This window comes from Diospyros lotus, chromosome 1, assembly GCF_014633365.1.
Source record: "Diospyros lotus cultivar Yz01 chromosome 1, ASM1463336v1, whole genome shotgun sequence".
In the NCBI taxonomy this organism is placed as follows: domain Eukaryota; kingdom Viridiplantae; phylum Streptophyta; class Magnoliopsida; order Ericales; family Ebenaceae; genus Diospyros; species Diospyros lotus.
The window spans coordinates 20,392,441-20,410,992 of record NC_068338.1 but is presented as its reverse complement, the minus strand read 5'-3'; the positions used below and the strand labels follow the sequence as shown (position 1 = coordinate 20,410,992).

Sequence of the window (18,552 nt, the reverse complement as noted above, 5' to 3'; positions counted from 1 at the left end):
TAATTATGTAAATGAATGTATTTCTTATATTAGAAATAATATTAGGGAGCATGAATTCATTAATTTTTAATTACCTTGTTTATTTATTTAATATATATAATTTACAAAATGATTACATTCACTCCAATGAAAATGTGTAGGATAGCAGTGATGACAAAAATTTGTTGGGCTAACTAATGAGAGCCGCCATTGTGGAGTGCTGTACTGATTAGTTTAGTGATTAGCGTGTCCCGTCACGTGTTAACGCAGCCGCCGTGATTCATGAAGCCCGCTGTTGACCAATGAATGAACATGGATATGTGTGAGTGTGTGTGGTGATTAAGGACAAAGCCAGAAAAACCGGCACATTGGGAACGTTTGCTGGAGCATCTCTGCTTTGATTTTGGGGTGGGTTTGGGCTCTTCATCGTCATCATCTTCTTCTTCTTCCACACCAATTGGAACGTCTTCCCGTCGAGCCAACTGTATTCGATTCAGTACTGCTTTAATCATGGCAGCATCCAAGATATAGGGATACATTCCTTCCACAGTAGAAGAGGGAGTGTCCCGGCCATGGCTTCCCCCAATTTGCTCTGCAGTCACCACCTCTGCTCCGCTGGTTCCAATTTCACGAAAAGCCCTAGTCCTACTCTCTCCTTTTCTTCTTCTTCTTCTTCTTCATACAGGCCCTACGAACCATCTTCTTCTCGTAAGAAATCTCAATTTCCAAGAAGCGGATTCGTCAGAGCTTTGTCATCTGATTCTACATCTGGCAAAAGACAATTGGAGGTACCAGTCCATCTTCTTCTGGTATTATCTTTCAGAAAAATTGCAACTTCTTTTTTTTTTTTTTTTTCTGAAATGGGATAAATTCTTTTAGATAGTGTATGATCTTAACGAGAGGTTGAATAGATTAGCTGATGAGGTGGATAAGAATGCTGTACTTTCAAGGCTCACTCTGTTTTCACCTTGCAAGGTAAACCAATATTGTATTGCTTCCTTCCGGCATTAAACTTTATTTATACTTTGTTGCTGTGCTTTTTCTTTATCTTTTCTTGTTTTATTGTCTATTTCTTTCTTTTTCTTATGTTTTCCCAGTATGCCTATCCCATTTGGTGCAGATAAATGTTTTCTTGAGGATAACCAGAAAGAGAGAAGATGGGTTTCATGACTTGGCATCTCTCTTTCATGTATGTTCTTTAGATCGTAGTTTGAAGCTTCCTTCTCTTCTTTGAATTTCATTCTATAAGTTAAGATTTAGAATAATGTAATCCATCTGTTTTTCATATTGAATTTGTTAATTTGGATTCATCTTTATTATTGGATTTACTTGGAACTATCCATAAAGTCCTATTAGTTCAAACTGTTGAACCCTGTCTCTGCATTTCCAGGTAATAAGCCTAGGAGATAAGATTAAGTTCTCTTTGTCCCCTTCAAAGTCCGAGGATCGCTTGTCGACCAATGTGCCTGGAGTTCCACTTGATGATAGAAATTTGGTAGACCGAATTCTCAATTTTGTTTCTTGTCTCATGCTCTTCCTTTTGCTGTGTGGTTCATCCTATTGCAACTTATCTTTGCAGATAATAAAGGCCCTTAATCTTTACAGGAAAAAGACTGGAACTGACAACTTCTTCTGGGTAAACAAGGGAATTTGTGATGGATTTAGTTGTCAACATTATGACTTGAATTCTCAATTTGGTCTTTATTGTCAATTCAATTCTGTCAACAGATTCATCTTGATAAAAAGGTTCCTACTGGTGCTGGGCTAGGTGGTGGAAGCAGCAATGCTGCAACTGCTCTATGGGCTGCAAATCAATTCAGTGGTGGTCTTGCTACAGAAAAGGAACTACAAAATTGGTCGAGTGAGATTGGCTCAGATATTCCATTCTTTTTCTCCCATGGAGCAGCCTATTGTACTGGCAGGGGTGAGGTATGTCCCAATGCATGAATAGACTAATGCAATTCAAATTATCAGGTTTTTGGCGTTAACTAGCATTCACTTGGTGAAAGCTGCTATCAGCTTAACTGCATGATTCACATTTTGCTATCTCTTTCATCTTTTCACTGTAGGAGATTTTTCTCTTCGGCTTGATTTTTCCTGTTTCAATCTGTAGTTCTCATTTTCTGATGAATTTAAAAGGTTATATACTTTTATACAGTAAAATCTGTTCAAGTATCCATGTCTCAAAACTATACATCCTTACACAAATCATATCTAAAAAATCTTTAAATATCTTCCCAAATCACTACGGCATCTCCAACCTCTGTATAATAATCACGCACTATAGTGCCTAGAAATATATAAGTTTGCCGCTCAATGCCATACTTTTTCTTTTGGGTAATTAATGCCATGAAGTATTTTTGTTAGCTTTCTTATGTTTTATCTATGGAAAATGAGTTTTGTCAACTTCCACATATGTCACAATTATATAATTGCAATAACTTTTAGCATAATTAGCATCTCTTCTCTTTATTTTGCATAAATTAGACATAATTGTTTTCTATTTATGAATATTACACCTGTAGAAAGTGCTGATTAGAATTTTGTTTTGATTTATGTAGGTTGTTCAAGATATTGCCCCACCTATTCCTTTAGACACTCCTATGGTTCTGATAAAGCCTCAGCAGGCATGTTCCACTGCTGAGGTTTACAAGGTAATTTTGATTTGAAATCAGTTGAAAAATAAAACATTAGGGGGGCAGTATCTTTTACGACCATCACTCTAATTTATTAATTTTCATTGGCCAGCGTCTTCGTTTGGATCAAACTAGTAAGATTGATCCTTTAGCGTTACTGGAGAAGATATCAAGAAATGGAATATCACAAGATGTTTGCGTCAATGATTTGGGTATCAATTTAAATGAATGCTCACATTTTTCCATGCTTCTGTTTTGTCTTGTTTTGATTTTTCTGTTACTACTTTATGGTGTTAGTTTTGGTTTTGCTTTCTCTATCTATGGTTGATGGTTAGGTTGGGAGCAAAAAGGGCAGATAAGGTGAGTAGCATTTCAATCGCTGGCCCTTTTGGTTGGGCTGGTAGTTGGAGACTTTTTGGAACTCTGGAGCATTGTCCATGCTTATGGATCAGAACCACTATTCTGTCATGGTCCAGATTTTCTGCTTTTGTTTAACATGTTTTTATTACAATCCCGTTTGAGAGTGGCAGAGTTGAAGGATGTCTGCATACTTATCCTATGATTTTGTGTGATTGATTTATATTTCTTGTTAAATAATACTACCAAAATGGAAGATTATTTTTAGAATATGCCTGGCACTTTCACAATTGTATCTTACTCAGAAGTTCAGAGTACTGTTATTTTAAATGTTTCATTGGTCTTGCAGAACTCCCTGCGTTTGAGGTGCTTCCATCTCTGAAAAGATTAAAACAACGTGTCATTGCTGCAGGCCGTGGACAATATGGGGCAGTCTTTATGTCTGGAAGGTAAAAGGGCATTTTGGAAAAGCCTACTTAAGTTATTTTTCCAAGTCGTCATTGTGTGCAAGTTGAAGAAAATCTCATGCTGCTCAGACTTTAGAGATTTCAGTGACTCTGTGAGTCTAGTTGGCTCCTCCTAGTGTTTTGGGTTCCATTTCTTTATTACATGTTAAGATGCTGAAATAGTTCTTCATCAACCCTTGAAATATAAAAGTGGGTGCATTGCACTTAGATCCCTGTGGTTTGCTTTTTAGCTTGCAAGGTTACAGATCTATGTGTGGCTTCCTAGAACAATAGCAAGATCCCTCGTACTGCAGATCTGAAGCCACCTGGCTGGTCCCAGCCGAGCAAGGAGAGAACTCATTGACTCTCTTTGCTTTTATTTGTTTCATCTATAGGATTTAGGGTTTGTTAGAATTGGTTCTAAATATATATAATAAATTGTTATTCTTGGGCCACTTTTCTCCTATTGAAACAAGGGCTTTCTCCATATGGGTTTTGTCCAATTCTTGGACCAGATTACATCACCTCATTATGTTAAAAGCCCAAGTCATATAGTCAATTGATCTAAACCCAAATAGAAGTCAATTGTCCTGTTTTATAATTTATAATTGCACCTCTTCTTTTTAAATTGAGGTACATCTATTTTAGGTTTTTAATGACCTCATCCACACAACATAAAAACCCATTCCCAATTCAAGGGTGGAAAATGAGCATTTTACCCCTGGGGTCTTTTACCCATTTTACCCCCTTATATCCATACTTGGGTTCCTAATTCTTGAAAATTGTGGGTCCCACTATGCTCCACTTTTTCCTTTCCATACCTTACCAATATATTTCAAGACGTCCAATTTCTAATAAAATAATATTTAATTACTCTATTCATGTCACACTTAAATTTCTTATTGCTAATGTTTACTCTCTAAACCTTATGAAAATTTTATTTATTAATATTTCTCTTCTAAAATTTCTAGCTCCTTACAGTATAGACACTGAGTTGATTACCATGGAATTGATATTGTTATGGTTTAATTATTGGTTATTATTTGTTGCTATGGCATGATACGTAGAGTGGTTTGCTTGACCCTAGTGGGCCTATGGTTCATTAATGGTTAGGCTCAGGTCACGGGCCCCCTTTTTAGTTCGTGACATATATATACTAAATTGGTATACAGACATGTTGGAATCTTGGGTAAAGATAGCAGGCAAGACAGATGTTACTGCTATAAGTATATGGTTTTTATGGAAAGATTGACCCTAGTGGTGCAAGGTTGTAAATGGCTGTTCTATGGCAGTAATCAAGGAAGACAACAAAGCAATCAATCTAAAATAGTCGTGAATATATATAAGCTATAATTAGGATGTTTCTTGTATATACTTTCCTTATGTATTATTCTTTCCTCTTTTAGATTCCTAAATAAATTCTGAGGTTATAAATAGAGGATAATCCAAAGAGGCAATTAGTCTTTTTTGCCTACACTTTCAAAGCCTAGTTGTTGCTATTTTTACAAGACATATGTATGGGCTTACATTATTACTTCTCATCCTCTAGTTTCTATGGTAGTTAGGTTATGTGGAAAGAAAGAAAGAAAGAAAGAAACAAGTTAAGCTCATATGAGATGTTTAACTATTCCCTCTTCTAGTATCCTTTCCTCACCAAATTGCCTGTTACTGTACTAAATTGATTTCAGTTTGGCAAATTCCCAAAAAAACCTGAACCTTGAGAATTTGATTTGTGTTAGGACAAAGGCTACAATAATTTCACAAGAGGGTCGGTTTGAATTGGGAAATTTGAAGTTTCAATTGTATTGTGAAAATAAAGACTGTTTTGTGTTTCTTGATAAGCGTCATGATCTTGAAACTTTGATTTATTTCATTCAATTTTGAAGTGATGAAAAACTTGCGTTGTTTCTAGTTTTTATGTTGATATATTGGCTGTTAGTAAAATGAAATAAGAGAAACAATAATTCAAGCAATTTATAGTGGTTTGGCCCTATCCAAACCTAAGTCCACTCCCTTAAAACCAAATCAAATGAGGTTTTCTCAGACTGTGTTTTAGAAACTGCGCTTTAAGCACAAAGTGCAACTCCTTTAGAGCTTTTTGTGGGCGAAGGTTAGAGAATCTAGTTGAGTGCAGTGTACACCTAAGTAGTGCTTTTATTTGATTTGTGAAGTGTTATAAAGCGCACTTGTACTATGGACCAGTGGATTTGTTTAAATTTGTGATATGGAATAGACTAAGAGGTATTTGGAAATAAGGTGATTTGCAGCCTATTCTGGAAATTTATTTTGAAATAGGGTAGAGGTTGTTTTGAAATAGGCTGTGAAAAATGAGAAATTTTTTCTAGAGCAGTGAACCTATTTCAAAATAAGACGGGCCATTTTGAAATAAGCTTTTGTTTCTAAGAAAATTCAATCTTTTTAGTTTTGAAATACTTTGAATATTTAAATTTTTTTTGAAAACCATCTTGAATAAATTCTCAAATAATTAAGCAACTTGTTGGGTTTTTTCCATATCAAAATCAAATGCAACAACTTGCTCAGATGTTATTCTTGGGCATGAATCTTTCCATGAGATTATTCTTGGGCATGAATCTTTCCATGAGAAACTTTCATTCCTGTGGGAAAAGCTTTTTCTTGCATGTAAAGGCTAGAAATTCTTTGCAGTTCTTACTGGGAAAAAAGGAAAATGCTATTGGTACACCCATTTTGTACACCTTGGGCTACAAAATGGGATATTATGACAAAAAACCCCTCATGAGGCGCATAGAGGCGCGTGAAGCTCATGAAGAGGCGCAGGGTATTTTGGTCATTATACCCCTTGTGTAGCCCAAGATGTACAAAAATGGTGTACATGTAGCATGATCCGGGAAAAAAACTCTTTGCAGTTACAAATGACAGAATCCTTACCATGAAAAATTGCTATCCTATATCCTACATCTCATGTTAGACCTTTGATATCAATCAAAAATTTTGATGCATACTAACAGCAAAAACAAGAAGAGCAACATCCTTAATTATACTAGGTAGAGTTGGCTACATAGATTCTAGCTTGCCAGTTATTTATATTGATGACCTTTCTTTGAGCTACAATGTGACTGGTGTTTGCGAACATGTCATGTATATAATCAACAAGAGAGAGAAGGATGATCAAGTCTCAATGCTTCTTTTTTTTTTTTTTTTTGGTGTTTTGCATGTTCTTCATCTTCATCTTTGTTTTTTTCCTGTTCTTGTATGCATTTATGGGCATGCTCCTGTACATGTATTCACACATGCTTCCATATAATACTTCTGGATGACTTTCACATACTGAAGACATATTTCAAATCCTTCATTAATAGAGCAGTTGCACTGGCATAATTAATTTTCCGGCTATTTGGTTTTACAACTTTGTCTTCTCAATGTCTTTGATGCAGTGGAAGCACCATAGTTGGGATTGGTTCTCCAGATCCCCCACAATTTGTTTATGATGATGATGAGTACAAAGATGTTTTTTTGTCAGGTAAGTCATGAGCATGTATCCATGTCATTTCATCCAATTTTCTCTTGCAGTTAAGTACTATTGGATTTGCCTTGAAAATATAGATTGCATCCAGGTTCATCATCATATCTGTGAGTCAGTTAGTATTTACCCTTGTTTGCTCAAATAAATTTAAGGGTTTTTCTAGCTAAATAAATTTCATTAAAGCCAAAACCAAGAATGCAAGTAGGAAGATGAAACCGAAAAAACAAACAACAAACAACAAACAAATAGAAACATCCTAACTACCCAAGGATCAACCATCCAGTCAGCTCATATGCTGCACTATTAGCCTGCCTAGGTACTAATATGTTTGTATCATCTTCCAGTCAATTTGTATTTTCCCACGAGAATGAAAATCTACTAATATGTTTTTAATTGACCGGAAAATTCCTTCTAGAATTAATGTTTCTAGTCACCATATAGCTTGTATGTACCTTCAAAGTCACACTTTCCCATTAGGTACACCTGGCTCACGTCATTGCCAAATGAGTAGCCTCAGCAACAGCAGTCTGAGTGGATCCAACATTTCTTGCTTATTCTAACACATGTTAACTAATTGCTAAATTAATAACCAGGCGTTTGAGAGGTTCAGAAAGGTTCATCTGATTTTTATTTCCATAAACATCCATACATGAGAACTGTTTCAACCTATACTTACTTCCTGGTTTTCCATCCCTTCTGGTATGGAATGGACTATTACTGATCCACAATCTAATCTCCTTTGGACCTGGCTTCCATTTTGTTTCTTCAGAATGAGAACTAAATTTAAGTTGGATAAGGAGCAGGATTGAATTTCAAAGATACGACCAGAATTATCCGTCTTACCCTCCCCCCCCCTAAAAAAAAAAAAAAAAAGAGAGAAAAACGAAAAACACAGAGAAAGAGAGAGCTGAAACCAAAGCTCTTATTTTCTGATATGAATATTGACCACGTAATATGTTATTTTTGCAGAGGCCAGTTTCATTACACGGGCAGCTAATCAGTGGTACTCGGAACCCCTTTCATCAAGTTCTGAAAACGGTTGTGAATAGTATGCTACCAGTTGAGTAGACCATCTTCCCACTGTAAAAAAGGAAAGCAGAATAGAAATGTTTATTGTCCCATTCATTAGCTTCACAACTTCATGCTATGGAACTGACAGGTTGAGGTTACCAAGTGCGGGCAGATCAAAAGATGCCTTGGGAATCTTTCACCCCTGGCGCTTCAGCTTTTAGAGGTAAGGCCAACTTTTTCCCTTCTTTTTTCGGGTAAGGTGAGTTGGGAGTTTGGGATTTGGAGGCATTGCAGTTCCTCTGGGAATTGCTTCCGGACTGTGTAATGGGAGACCAACCCCCAAGCAAAAAAACTCAGCTGGAACTGGATACATGATGTGGAGGCATGGGTTTCAACCACCACGAGGATTGATCTGAGATGCATTTCATTTGTTTCTTTGACTGTGAGAAAGCTTTCAAGATGCAGTAATAGGGCTTATCTAAGAGCATGGAGTGAAATACAATTTAATGCTGCTGGAAAATAGATGCCGCCGGGCATTACTTTGTTAAACATGATATCACCTCTTGTGATTGAAACCTTTTTCTTTACCCTAAACATTGCATTTGGTACTATTAGTTTTATAATATAATTAATGTAGTTGAAACCCGCAACGGGTTGATTTAATTCAACTGCTAGAAATTTTAGATAAAAACCTTGTATCGTGGGATAATAGTTGAAATGTTTGCAATCACAATAAAAACGTTCCCTTGTGGCCTACTCAAAATGATTTTTTGATACGTAAGTTAGAGATAGCATGGGGTTTTAGAAGAGGAAAAATAATATGAGGCCCAAAATATTAGGAGCAATTGTATTTTTGGTGATTTCATTGAAGTCTATCTACTTGTTGTGTACTCTATGTGATTGTAAGAAGTGTTGGGTAGAATATTTGCTTATTATAATTGTGTAGAGTTTTTGAAATCTAAACTTAAGTTCGATTTTAACATTCGCGACTACGTGAGACCCTTGGATTGGAGAAAAGAGTTGACGCTGCTAAACAATATTAAGAGACACATCTAATGACTAATATAGCTCTAACTTCAAAAATATTATTTACTGAGTACTTTTAATATGTAAGGACTAATTTAATCCCTAGGTAGAATTACTTGTTTCCTCTTTTGTATTCAGCACTAATGACCATTGATGCCTTAACAACGAAATAAAATTTGGATGAACAAGGGCACAGATCCATTGCCTTGAGCAGAGAGACTACTAGTTTTAGGTTGTTAGCTACCTAAATTTTCCAAGAAAGTGGTGTTCTACCAAACTAATATATTTTGCTTTTAATTTTCCGAGAATTGATATCAAAAGAAAAAAATTTGAGGAGAGATGGCAAGGACTTGTATGGGATGCTTTTTTCCACCAACACAATCATCATCATAAAACCCAACGCCAATTAAATCCAAAGCACAATTTCTCGTCTATCCTTTTTTTTTTTTTTAATGTTTTTCTTCATTTTATTCTTTTCAAAGTCCTCTCCACTCACCTACAGGGATGGAGAAGAAACAAACTGTCTGGGTAAGCTAAAGAGGTCTTTCTCCTCAAAAGGAGACGACCACTCCCGAGAACCACCACCACTACCACCAGTCATTTCAGCAGAAGCTACTCCACCGTCTTGTAATCCGGCTATCGGCGCACCCCCACCGCCGCCGCCGCCATTGCCCAGAGCTGGTCTCATGGCAGTCCGTCTGCTCGGTCCCGAAGTGTAAGAGTCATATATATGAGCGCTGTTTGGCATCACAGAATTCATGTCTTGCCATATTGTACTTGGCATTGAGCTAGTTGACCTCCGATCCAGACTCCAATCTATGTTGGCGTAATCCAACTGCAGCATGGAGCCACCCGTGTTCCAGTCCACCGGCGGTGGTGAACCTGATGGGAGACTCGAGCCCAACTGGGTAAAAAGCCCGAGGGAGGAAGCTGCTGCAATCGTTGGCGATGTAACAGTTCTGTTCCACAGACCATTTCCCCGGCCTGCTCCAGCAGAATCGGCTGGGCTACTGCTGGGCATGAACTGAGGGTGCTGTTGATGATGAAGTTGACTGTACAATTGACTTGAACTCAAGTTGTTAGGGGTGAGGCTTCTTGTACCAGAAATATGGGGTGAAAATCCATTAGGCTTTCCTATTTCTATGTTGTTTGGGTACCAACAGGAGGCTGTCCCAGGAGGAGATGAACTTATGCTTGTCACCGGGGCTTGTTTTGCATTGGCAGATTGGGGTCGTTGCATCACTACAACCGGTTCCTTAACTGATCCGAGCTGAAGATTCTTCAATTCACTACCAAGGGCCACACATCGGCTTTCTGTCTTGGCTGCTGGAGGCGTTGCCTGCAAAGGAGATGCCAAAGAATAGGAGATGGAAGTAGTGCCTGCTGCACTTGGCCACCTTTTGTCTGTAGGCACCGCCGCACCCAGTTGTGGTTTTGCCCATTCCAATTTAGGCTGAACTTTCCTTGAAGTCTGCACGTTTTTGCTCCCCAATTCAACAGGTGCTCCAACTGTAGCAGCTGTTTTTGTGTAGTTGAAATCCTTTTCATCTCTCTTTTGCTGTATGGTAGTAGATGCACTTTTCGGATGAGACCTCAACGAATTCTGACTGGCAGATCCTGAAAGCTTGCCATTGCTGACAGTTGGTGGATCACCAGTTTCTTCCGGCTTTGGTGGGGCAGAGGGTTGGTCTTGCTTCTGCACTCTCAAAGTTTCTGCTGCCTTCTCGAGATCACCTTCACAGGCAACAACAGCTCTTTCAACCTCCTGCCTCAAACACTTGTACCTAATCTCCATGTCTGCAATTCGTGCTAGCTCCTCTGATATGTCAATTTTAAGATTACCCCCATCAAGGTTATTTTCCATTTGCTCATCTGCTTCTTCACCTCCATCAAATAGCCATGCCACTGATTCCTCTATTTTTCCTTCGTTCAGTATAAGAGCCATTGTTGCCCGTTCTGAAGAAAATCCCATCGTAACAAGCTTCTGAGAAAGAGCTTCCAGCTTTCTTGACATAAGAAAGCCACTACATCGCTCATGCAATTCCTGGGCTCGCCTCTCTTTTTGACGTTGATGCTTCCTCTCATTCTTCTGTCGGATTTTTTCTCGCTTTTCATTGTCAGCTCCCGGTACTACCTCCTGGCGAATTAGATTATGTGGCGTTTTCTCTTTATGATCTTCTGACTCACCAGAGCAGCTACCATTGTTGGAACCAGTCTCATACTCCATCCCAGTCCCAATTGTGTTCCCAGATTGGTCATCTGTCTCATCTATGTTCCGGAAACGGCCACTTACCTGAAGAGGGGAAGCAGAAGATGTTGGTGTTGTGTCAAGCATGTGAAATTTTCCCAAAAGCGGAGTGCATCCATTGACTGGAGTATTGCTAGCTGCAATAGGATGTGACAAAGGCTTAGAAGAAGCCTTCTGGAGTTCTTTGCTGGCCTTTCTGTCCTTGGACTTTGATCTGGAAGCTGGAGACATTTCCCTGATATCGGATTGTTCTGCATTGTTCACATTTATACATTAATTCTCAGTTACTGACTAGAAGAATCAGAGCAACCGGCGCACATGCAAGTTCAAGATAATAACTACTCACATCTGTCAACTGAAACAGTGATATACAATACATGTATACTAATTACTATCTCTGAAATGCGATGGAGTCTTAGAAAAATAAAAAGAATTGCATCCACTCTTGTGGAGAAAAATAGAAACAGTGAAAAAGAACGTGGTACCATCTACATCAATTGGTTAAAGATGAGAGCAAAACTTTTAGGGACTAGGTAAAAAGATTGTTTCTTCTGTAGTCTACTAATATGGCGTATGGAACTGACACATATTATTGAATAGTGCTTCTAGCCTACATGACCAGGACTAGGCTTTTGTGAGAACATGAGACAGGCTACATCCATGCAGTGTCGTCAAAAGTGCACTTAAGCAGGCTTAAGTACAGTTCTTGTGCATTTTCATGTCAAAGCAAAGTGCAAATGAGGAAGCCAGGCTTTAGCAGTAAAAGGCACAAGCTGCGCTTAGTTTTTTTATTTTTTATTTTTTACTGTTTTACACTAAAAGAAGAGTTGTTATTGTACCCTAATTCACCAGAACACACCCATACATAAATTGATAAATATCTTGGAGTGTTGTAGAAGACATGTAATGAACAAGAGAAGTCTTCTTCCTAAAGAAGTTTGGCAAAAATACAATTCTTGCAAGACAACAGAGATAGAAGCCTATGTTTCTTCATCTACAATCCATGTACGTCTCTATAATTGTCTACTTCTTCTCTTCTTTTTCTTCCACTGTTTCTTCTCCTTTTGCCCTTCTTTTTTTTCTTCTTTCTATTTTTCTACTTTGCCACTACCTCTCCTCTATTGTTTTCCCTTACAAGCTGTCATTCACTACATTTTTTTTTTTTTACTTTTTCCTGATTTCCTTTTCTATCTCCTTCAACAGTCCTTTGTTCATCTTCTTCATTAGCTGGAGTTGAAGAGTCTAGAGGAAATGCAACAATAGGAATTTGGAACACCAACTTCAACTTCTAGTTTGCAACCAGTTTTGGTTTAAGAAGTCAATTCAAATGGCATTGATGAGGAAGATGATCAGAGCTATAACTCCAATGATGAAGATGAATCATTATGAATGAATTAAAAGATCCTCTCTTTTGTTCTCTTTTTAGCATGAATTTTTTCCTTTGACAGTATTATCTAGTAATTTGGTGCACTTGCGCTTTGGGCTTAAGCTCTAGAACAGCCTTCAGGCTTGAGTGTGCTTAGAGTCCTTAAAAACACTATGTCCATGTACTACCCAGCAACAACTGTATGAGACATCTTCCTAAATATACAAAGGCCATATGGGATCAAAGAGCATGCCAAATGTTGAGGGATTAAACCACAAAACAATATAAACAGGAGAATTGAGATGGATACGTAAAAGTCAAAACATACTGAACCACAAGACAATTGAATCACATCATGAAACAACCAACTTTAGAGGGTAACATAGCAAATGAAAAGAATAAGCCAAAGCCCTGCCAACTTTCAACAATAACAAGAAAATTCAAAAACAAGAAGGTAAAAGGGTTTTAGAGAAGCCATATCATTAGCTCGTTTTGCAGAAAACCAATTGTTATCTCACTTCCGGACCTTCTAACCAGTAACAAGCCAATGAAATGTGTCCAGTAGACTGGCGCAAAAGAGTTGACTAATCAAAGTGGCAATTAATTACTTATTCTGCCAAGATAACTTAATCAATAGTAAAAACAAGTACTGATAAAGGAAATATATATATATATATATATAGAGAGAGAGAGAGAGAGAGATGTGTGTGTTTATGTATGAATGAGATATAATGAGCAACATCAGAAAGATTGGACAAAAAACTAGTAATAAATTTGAGAAAAGGTTGATGCATGTAAAATCTACCCAGTTATGACTTTGTGATGTGTGTTTATGTATGAATGAGATATAATGAGAAACACCAGAAAGATTGGACAAAAAACCTAGTAATAAATTTGAGAAAATGTTGATGAATGTAAAATCTACCCAGTTATGCCTTTGTGTAGACATACCAGGATAGATTCAAGATCATTAAAAACTCTATAATTGATGGAAAATTGCACTTGAGATACATGGCATATAACAAAAAATATGAAAGAAAGAATCAGACTAAATTGAGTAGTTGCATGTATGCCATGACCCCTCCTGCTATTTACCCACAAAAAAGACCATGAAAATAAGAATCTGACTAAATTGACTAGTTGCATATAAGCCATGAGCCTTCATACCATTTACCTACAGTCAGTACCATCTACTGAAAATTTTAAGAGAGAGGACATAGAGATCCAGAGATCTCAATGGAGAGAGTTTATCGAGGTGTCCACTACACACATTAATGGGTGGTCATTGAGGAAATGAATACCGAATATCAGGGAATTCTTTAAAAAATTTATTCCTAACTACAATTTATGATATCTTCATGCGTAATTATCCCTAACAACACCAAATTCACCTCCCCGGCCCCATACTTCACAAACAGATATTCATTTTTATACTGCATTTTGACACCTGCAGTTGATCTTGGGACAACTCTAAAATCACCTATTTGAAACAGAAGAAATATAATAACCAAATCAGATCAAATATCCAACTCACTACTTGTAGCAATCAAAAGAAAAAATCTTTCAGTGAACGTGAAACACAAGAACCAAGAATTCACAAGTTCCAGGCCAATTAATGATCTGTCCATAGGGATTTTACAAGAAAATTGCCTTAAACAAAATCATATGCGGCCAAACACACAACCATCTCAAACCAAAGGAGCTCAAGAAAGTGCATTATAATAAAAGCAAGTCCGTCTACATAATTGGGCAGCCCACCAAACTGGAGCAAGTTGGTTGGGGAAAGATCCCACAAAGATATAAAAAGATCAGACGACCCCAAAATTCTCCATCAAAGAGAAAATTGGTTGGAAAAGCCCATGCATTTAGAAATCATGTTGCCGTACAAAATTCTGAAAACGTTTTCTTTCCTTCGCAAATGATTTAGTCTACAATTATTTTCTGGATGGAAACTCCTGATTGAACTCTTAATTGTCAATGCTGTGTTTTCAACAAAAGCACACGTGAAACAATCGAACAAATGCGAGGGAAATTATCCGCGGGACTCGCAAAACACCAAATCACCATCCAAATTTTCGCTCGCAAATCGCAACGGCAAGCTATATCCCTAAAACAACAGAGCCCGATTCCAAGGCACCAATCCCATCCCCTATTTGCTGCACCATAAACAACAAACCCCACATACACACACATCAAGCACCTTCATCGGCATGAAACAACGAAGTGCTACACTTGACATCGAAGATCAATCGCAACGGTGAAGAAAAAGCGAGAGAGGATAAAGAAGCCTTACCGGATCGATCGAGACAGAGCGACAGAGGGAGATCGTGGATTCCTCGAACCGCGATTGACGAAACTAGAGAGAGAGAGGCACAGACCGATATAGAGAGAGAAAGAGAGATAGGTATTACGAGGCCAGGACTGAATCGACGGAATTAGGGTTTTTTTGTTTTTTTTTTCCTTTCTCCAGAGCAGATCGATGGATTAAATAAAGGAGATTAAAAAAGGAAAACAGGGACGAGTAACGGAAGAATGGACGGCGTCATCTCTAAGTTGCCGCTCTGATTTTATTTTTGATATTTTTCGTTCCCACCTTCGACTAAATGTTAGCGACCGTCAAGAATTTATTGAATCTTTTAGCTTTGAGAGCAAAAAATTTGTGTATATTTTAAATACCATTCTTTAGATTTGATTAAATGATAAATCTGTATCGTTATTCCTTTAAAGTCAATTTTTACATAAATCTTTATCATTAATTAGTGATGAATAATTTTATAAGGATTCTCAAAATGCTTTTCTCTTTTTGCTCCGATTTGTCTACAAGCAAAAGGGATCTCTAATTTCATATTCTTCCATTGGTGTGTGTTAGTTTCTCGTTATTGATCAATCTAATAGGTTGCATGCAAAAAAGTCATCGTTGTTCCCTATTTTTCTCTTCTTTATCTTTTTTTTTTGTAGCCCAACCTAATGAGGTTGGATTTTAATTGGCGAGGCTTCTCTCTCTCAATTCGATAACTCTATCTTTCATAATGAGATCAATAGCGGCACATGCACTTTGTGTCATCTTCAACCTTTGTTTATGCTTCAACAATTGTGGTCAACTAACATCTTTTTCTCTCTAACTTTTAGTTGCCTAATGAGGTTGAGTTTTAATAAGCGAGACTTCTCTTTCTTAATTCAATAACTCTATCTTTCATAATGGGATCAATAGTGACACATGCACCTTGCGTCATCTTCAACCTTTGTTTATGCTTCAACAATTGTGGTCAACTAACCTTTTTTTCTCTCTAACTTTTAGTTGTAGACCAACCTAATGAGGTTGAGTTTTAATCGACGAGACTTCTCTTCCTTAATTCGGTAACTCTATCTTTCATAATGGGATCAATAGCGGCACATGCACTTTGCGTCATCTTCAACCTTCATTAATGCTTCAACAATTGTGGTCAATTGACCTCATTTCCTCATTAGTGGCAATATGCCTTTGGTAGAAGTAATGAAGATCAATCAAGTAGAGAGAGAGATAAAGAGAGAACTTAACACGTTCATCAATTAAAGACACGTCCAAGAAAAAAAAAGATAGGTGGTGACAACATGGAGAGAGACAGGGAGGAAGGGAAAAAATAAATAAGAATGGTTTTTCAAAAGGGGTAAAATGGTTAATTTGTATTATTACTAAAGCCCAAAATAGGTTAGTAACATTTTAAAAAATACATGAGTATTCAATGCTTTTTTATCAATTTTTATGGGTGATTTATGAAGTTTACCCAAAAAAATTAACAACTTGACACTATTGGTAAATAACATCCATAGTTACTACATACAGCTACACTCAATCAAATACGGATTAGATGCCACTTTATCACATTTTTGTTATATCCCATTCTTAGTAGATACATGTGTTGCCTTAGGTAGCATTTGTTAAAATAAGCAAGATAGGGTTGCATCAAGATAATGTTTGAATATTTGTCGAACTAAGATATGAAATTGTCAAGATAAGGATGGGAAGTATTTCAAGATTTCTATCAAGTTGTTTCTTAAATTTTTTGGAATTCACTGAGAATTGTATTTTTTTTTTCTTTCCATATGTTTGTTAAGATAGTGTTTGTTAACCAAGATATAAACTGAAAAAATTGGGATATAGAAAACATTCCAAACAAAAATACTTTCAATTATGTTTGTTAAATTTATTTGGCGATTCTTAGAAAAGAAGTCGCATGACTTCTTATCTGGGTTTTTTTAGATAAATTTATCTTGATCTTTACAAATAAGAAAACGTGATGCATATGTCCTCCAATGCATTCCAAAAAAATTAACAAACAGTTTGATAAAAATCTTGAAATGTTTCTCAACCTTATCTTGATCATTTCATATATTGGTCCGGAAAGCATTCCAATCTTATCTTGATACAACCTTATCTTATTCATTTTAACAAATACTACCTAAATACATATGATAAGTATTGAAATAAGGGTTTTTTTTAATCAAAATATCCCTATTACTAAATTCATTCAAAACTGTTTGTTAACATCAACAACAAGTTTATGATTAAATTAACTACACAACTATTTGCAACCCAACTAGTAAACTATTTTTTTTTTCAAGAATAAATATCATACTCTATTATAACAACGTAACAAAATCATCAATAAGCAAATAAAATCGAAATATAAAATAAAATTTGTATTAAAAATTCAATGTTTAACAATAAACCAAAATAACTTTTACGTGCCTTTACCAAACAATTAATATCTCAATCCTATCGCAAATAACTAAGAACATAGTTAATCATATCAATCCTAACAATAAGAGCAATAATGCAAAAATGATTAAGTAACTTTGGCTTTTTTCCAATTTCACTAGCATCCATGAACCTCTCATTTATTTTTGCAAATGGGACAACATCTAGAAATTTGTCCAATTCTCCTTTCCGTTGTGATCTATTTCTTAATTTGTCACTAATTGAGCATAAATTTTTCTCCATTCTCTCTAACAGCTTGTTAATAGAATCACTGGCAATTGAAAACTCATTTGAAGAACTATCTGCTGATATTCTCCTCTTCTTACTCCTACTCTTGCTAGAATTAAGGGTAGTCTCAGTTGATGCAACTTCCTTTCCTTACTCCTCCACATTATTAACCTCCTCCTCCCTTATTGTTCCCAAGGTTGTTAAGATTGAGATTTTAAATGGGATTGAATAAGTGTTTATAAAATTGGATTGTAAAATCATAAGATTTTATAGACAATTAAAAATATCATTTAATTTATATAAATATAAGTTTATAATGACATAGTTTTATAAAAAAAAACTTAATATTGATTAATAACATAATTATTTTAACATTATTCCTTATTATGAATGAAATACATGTTACCTGTTTCAAAATAAGTTCATCTATCAATTTTAAAAGTACTAAATAATATGAAATTTCTAAATATTAAGTCTATTTATCATCATTCATCCATTCATAATGAAAATTTTGAATATAAGTTTAGATAATGTAAATTCTCACAAGTCATATGAGTTATAACTTAATATAAATAAAACAACACACATTGGTAAACTTCTAAATTACAAACAATAATTATAATAAAAGCTCCAACAAACATTTAATTCTTTAAGAAAACCAACAATAATTCACTTTCAAATATCATTTTCAAGTTAAGGAAACCAACAATAATCAAATTAATGAAGGCAGATGAAGAAGAAACGGATGAAGCTGTGATGGACAAGGATCACTGAATCAGACCAAGAAATTGTAAAAGAAGAAACATACGAAGCTATATACCCCTTTATTGATGATGGCACCGAGTAGGCGAGCACTGAAACATCAATTCGTGTTTGTGAATTGACAACAACTCAGTCAATAGTTTGTGTTTGTGAATTGACAGCAACACCGAGCAATTGAAGTTGTGAATCGATGGTGACACTGAGCATTGAGCAACCATGCGATAAGGGGGAACGGTAGAAGGCTATGATGAAG

General features: G+C 36.2%; 2 protein-coding genes across 2 annotated transcripts; one reads left to right on the top strand and one right to left on the bottom strand.

Annotated features, from left to right (window-relative positions):
* Positions 1-261: 261 nt before the first annotated feature.
* LOC127800462 (4-diphosphocytidyl-2-C-methyl-D-erythritol kinase, chloroplastic/chromoplastic) lies at positions 262-8,525 on the top strand. The gene is made up of 12 exons (XM_052335083.1): positions 262-767; positions 859-954; positions 1,100-1,168; positions 1,370-1,474; positions 1,559-1,615; positions 1,708-1,908; positions 2,541-2,633; positions 2,728-2,827; positions 3,322-3,421; positions 6,832-6,917; positions 7,890-7,979; positions 8,080-8,525. The coding sequence occupies exons 1-11, from the start codon at positions 552-554 to the stop codon at positions 7,967-7,969; spliced, it is 1,203 nt and encodes a 400-aa protein (XP_052191043.1). The 5' UTR covers positions 262-551; the 3' UTR covers positions 7,970-7,979; positions 8,080-8,525.
* Positions 8,526-9,344: 819 nt separating this feature from the next.
* On the bottom strand, positions 9,345-11,436 carry LOC127800452 (uncharacterized). The gene has a single exon (XM_052335073.1). It carries the CDS (start codon positions 11,434-11,436, stop codon positions 9,454-9,456), a length of 1,983 nt encoding a protein of 660 aa, XP_052191033.1. The 3' UTR covers positions 9,345-9,453.
* Positions 11,437-18,552: the final 7,116 nt, after the last annotated feature.

Bases quoted from the DNA above. Each gene is read 5' to 3' on its own strand.
- LOC127800462 (XM_052335083.1), top strand. From the start codon at position 552: ATGGCTTCCCCCAATTTGCTCTGCAGTCACCACCTCTGCTCCGCTGGT. The intron at 1,475-1,558 runs GTAGACCGAATT...TTATCTTTGCAG, and splicing joins CACTTGATGATAGAAATTTG to ATAATAAAGGCCCTTAATCT. The intron at 1,616-1,707 runs GTAAACAAGGGA...TTCTGTCAACAG, and splicing joins GAACTGACAACTTCTTCTGG to ATTCATCTTGATAAAAAGGT.
- LOC127800452 (XM_052335073.1), bottom strand. From the start codon at position 11,436: ATGTCTCCAGCTTCCAGATCAAAGTCCAAGGACAGAAAGGCCAGCAAA.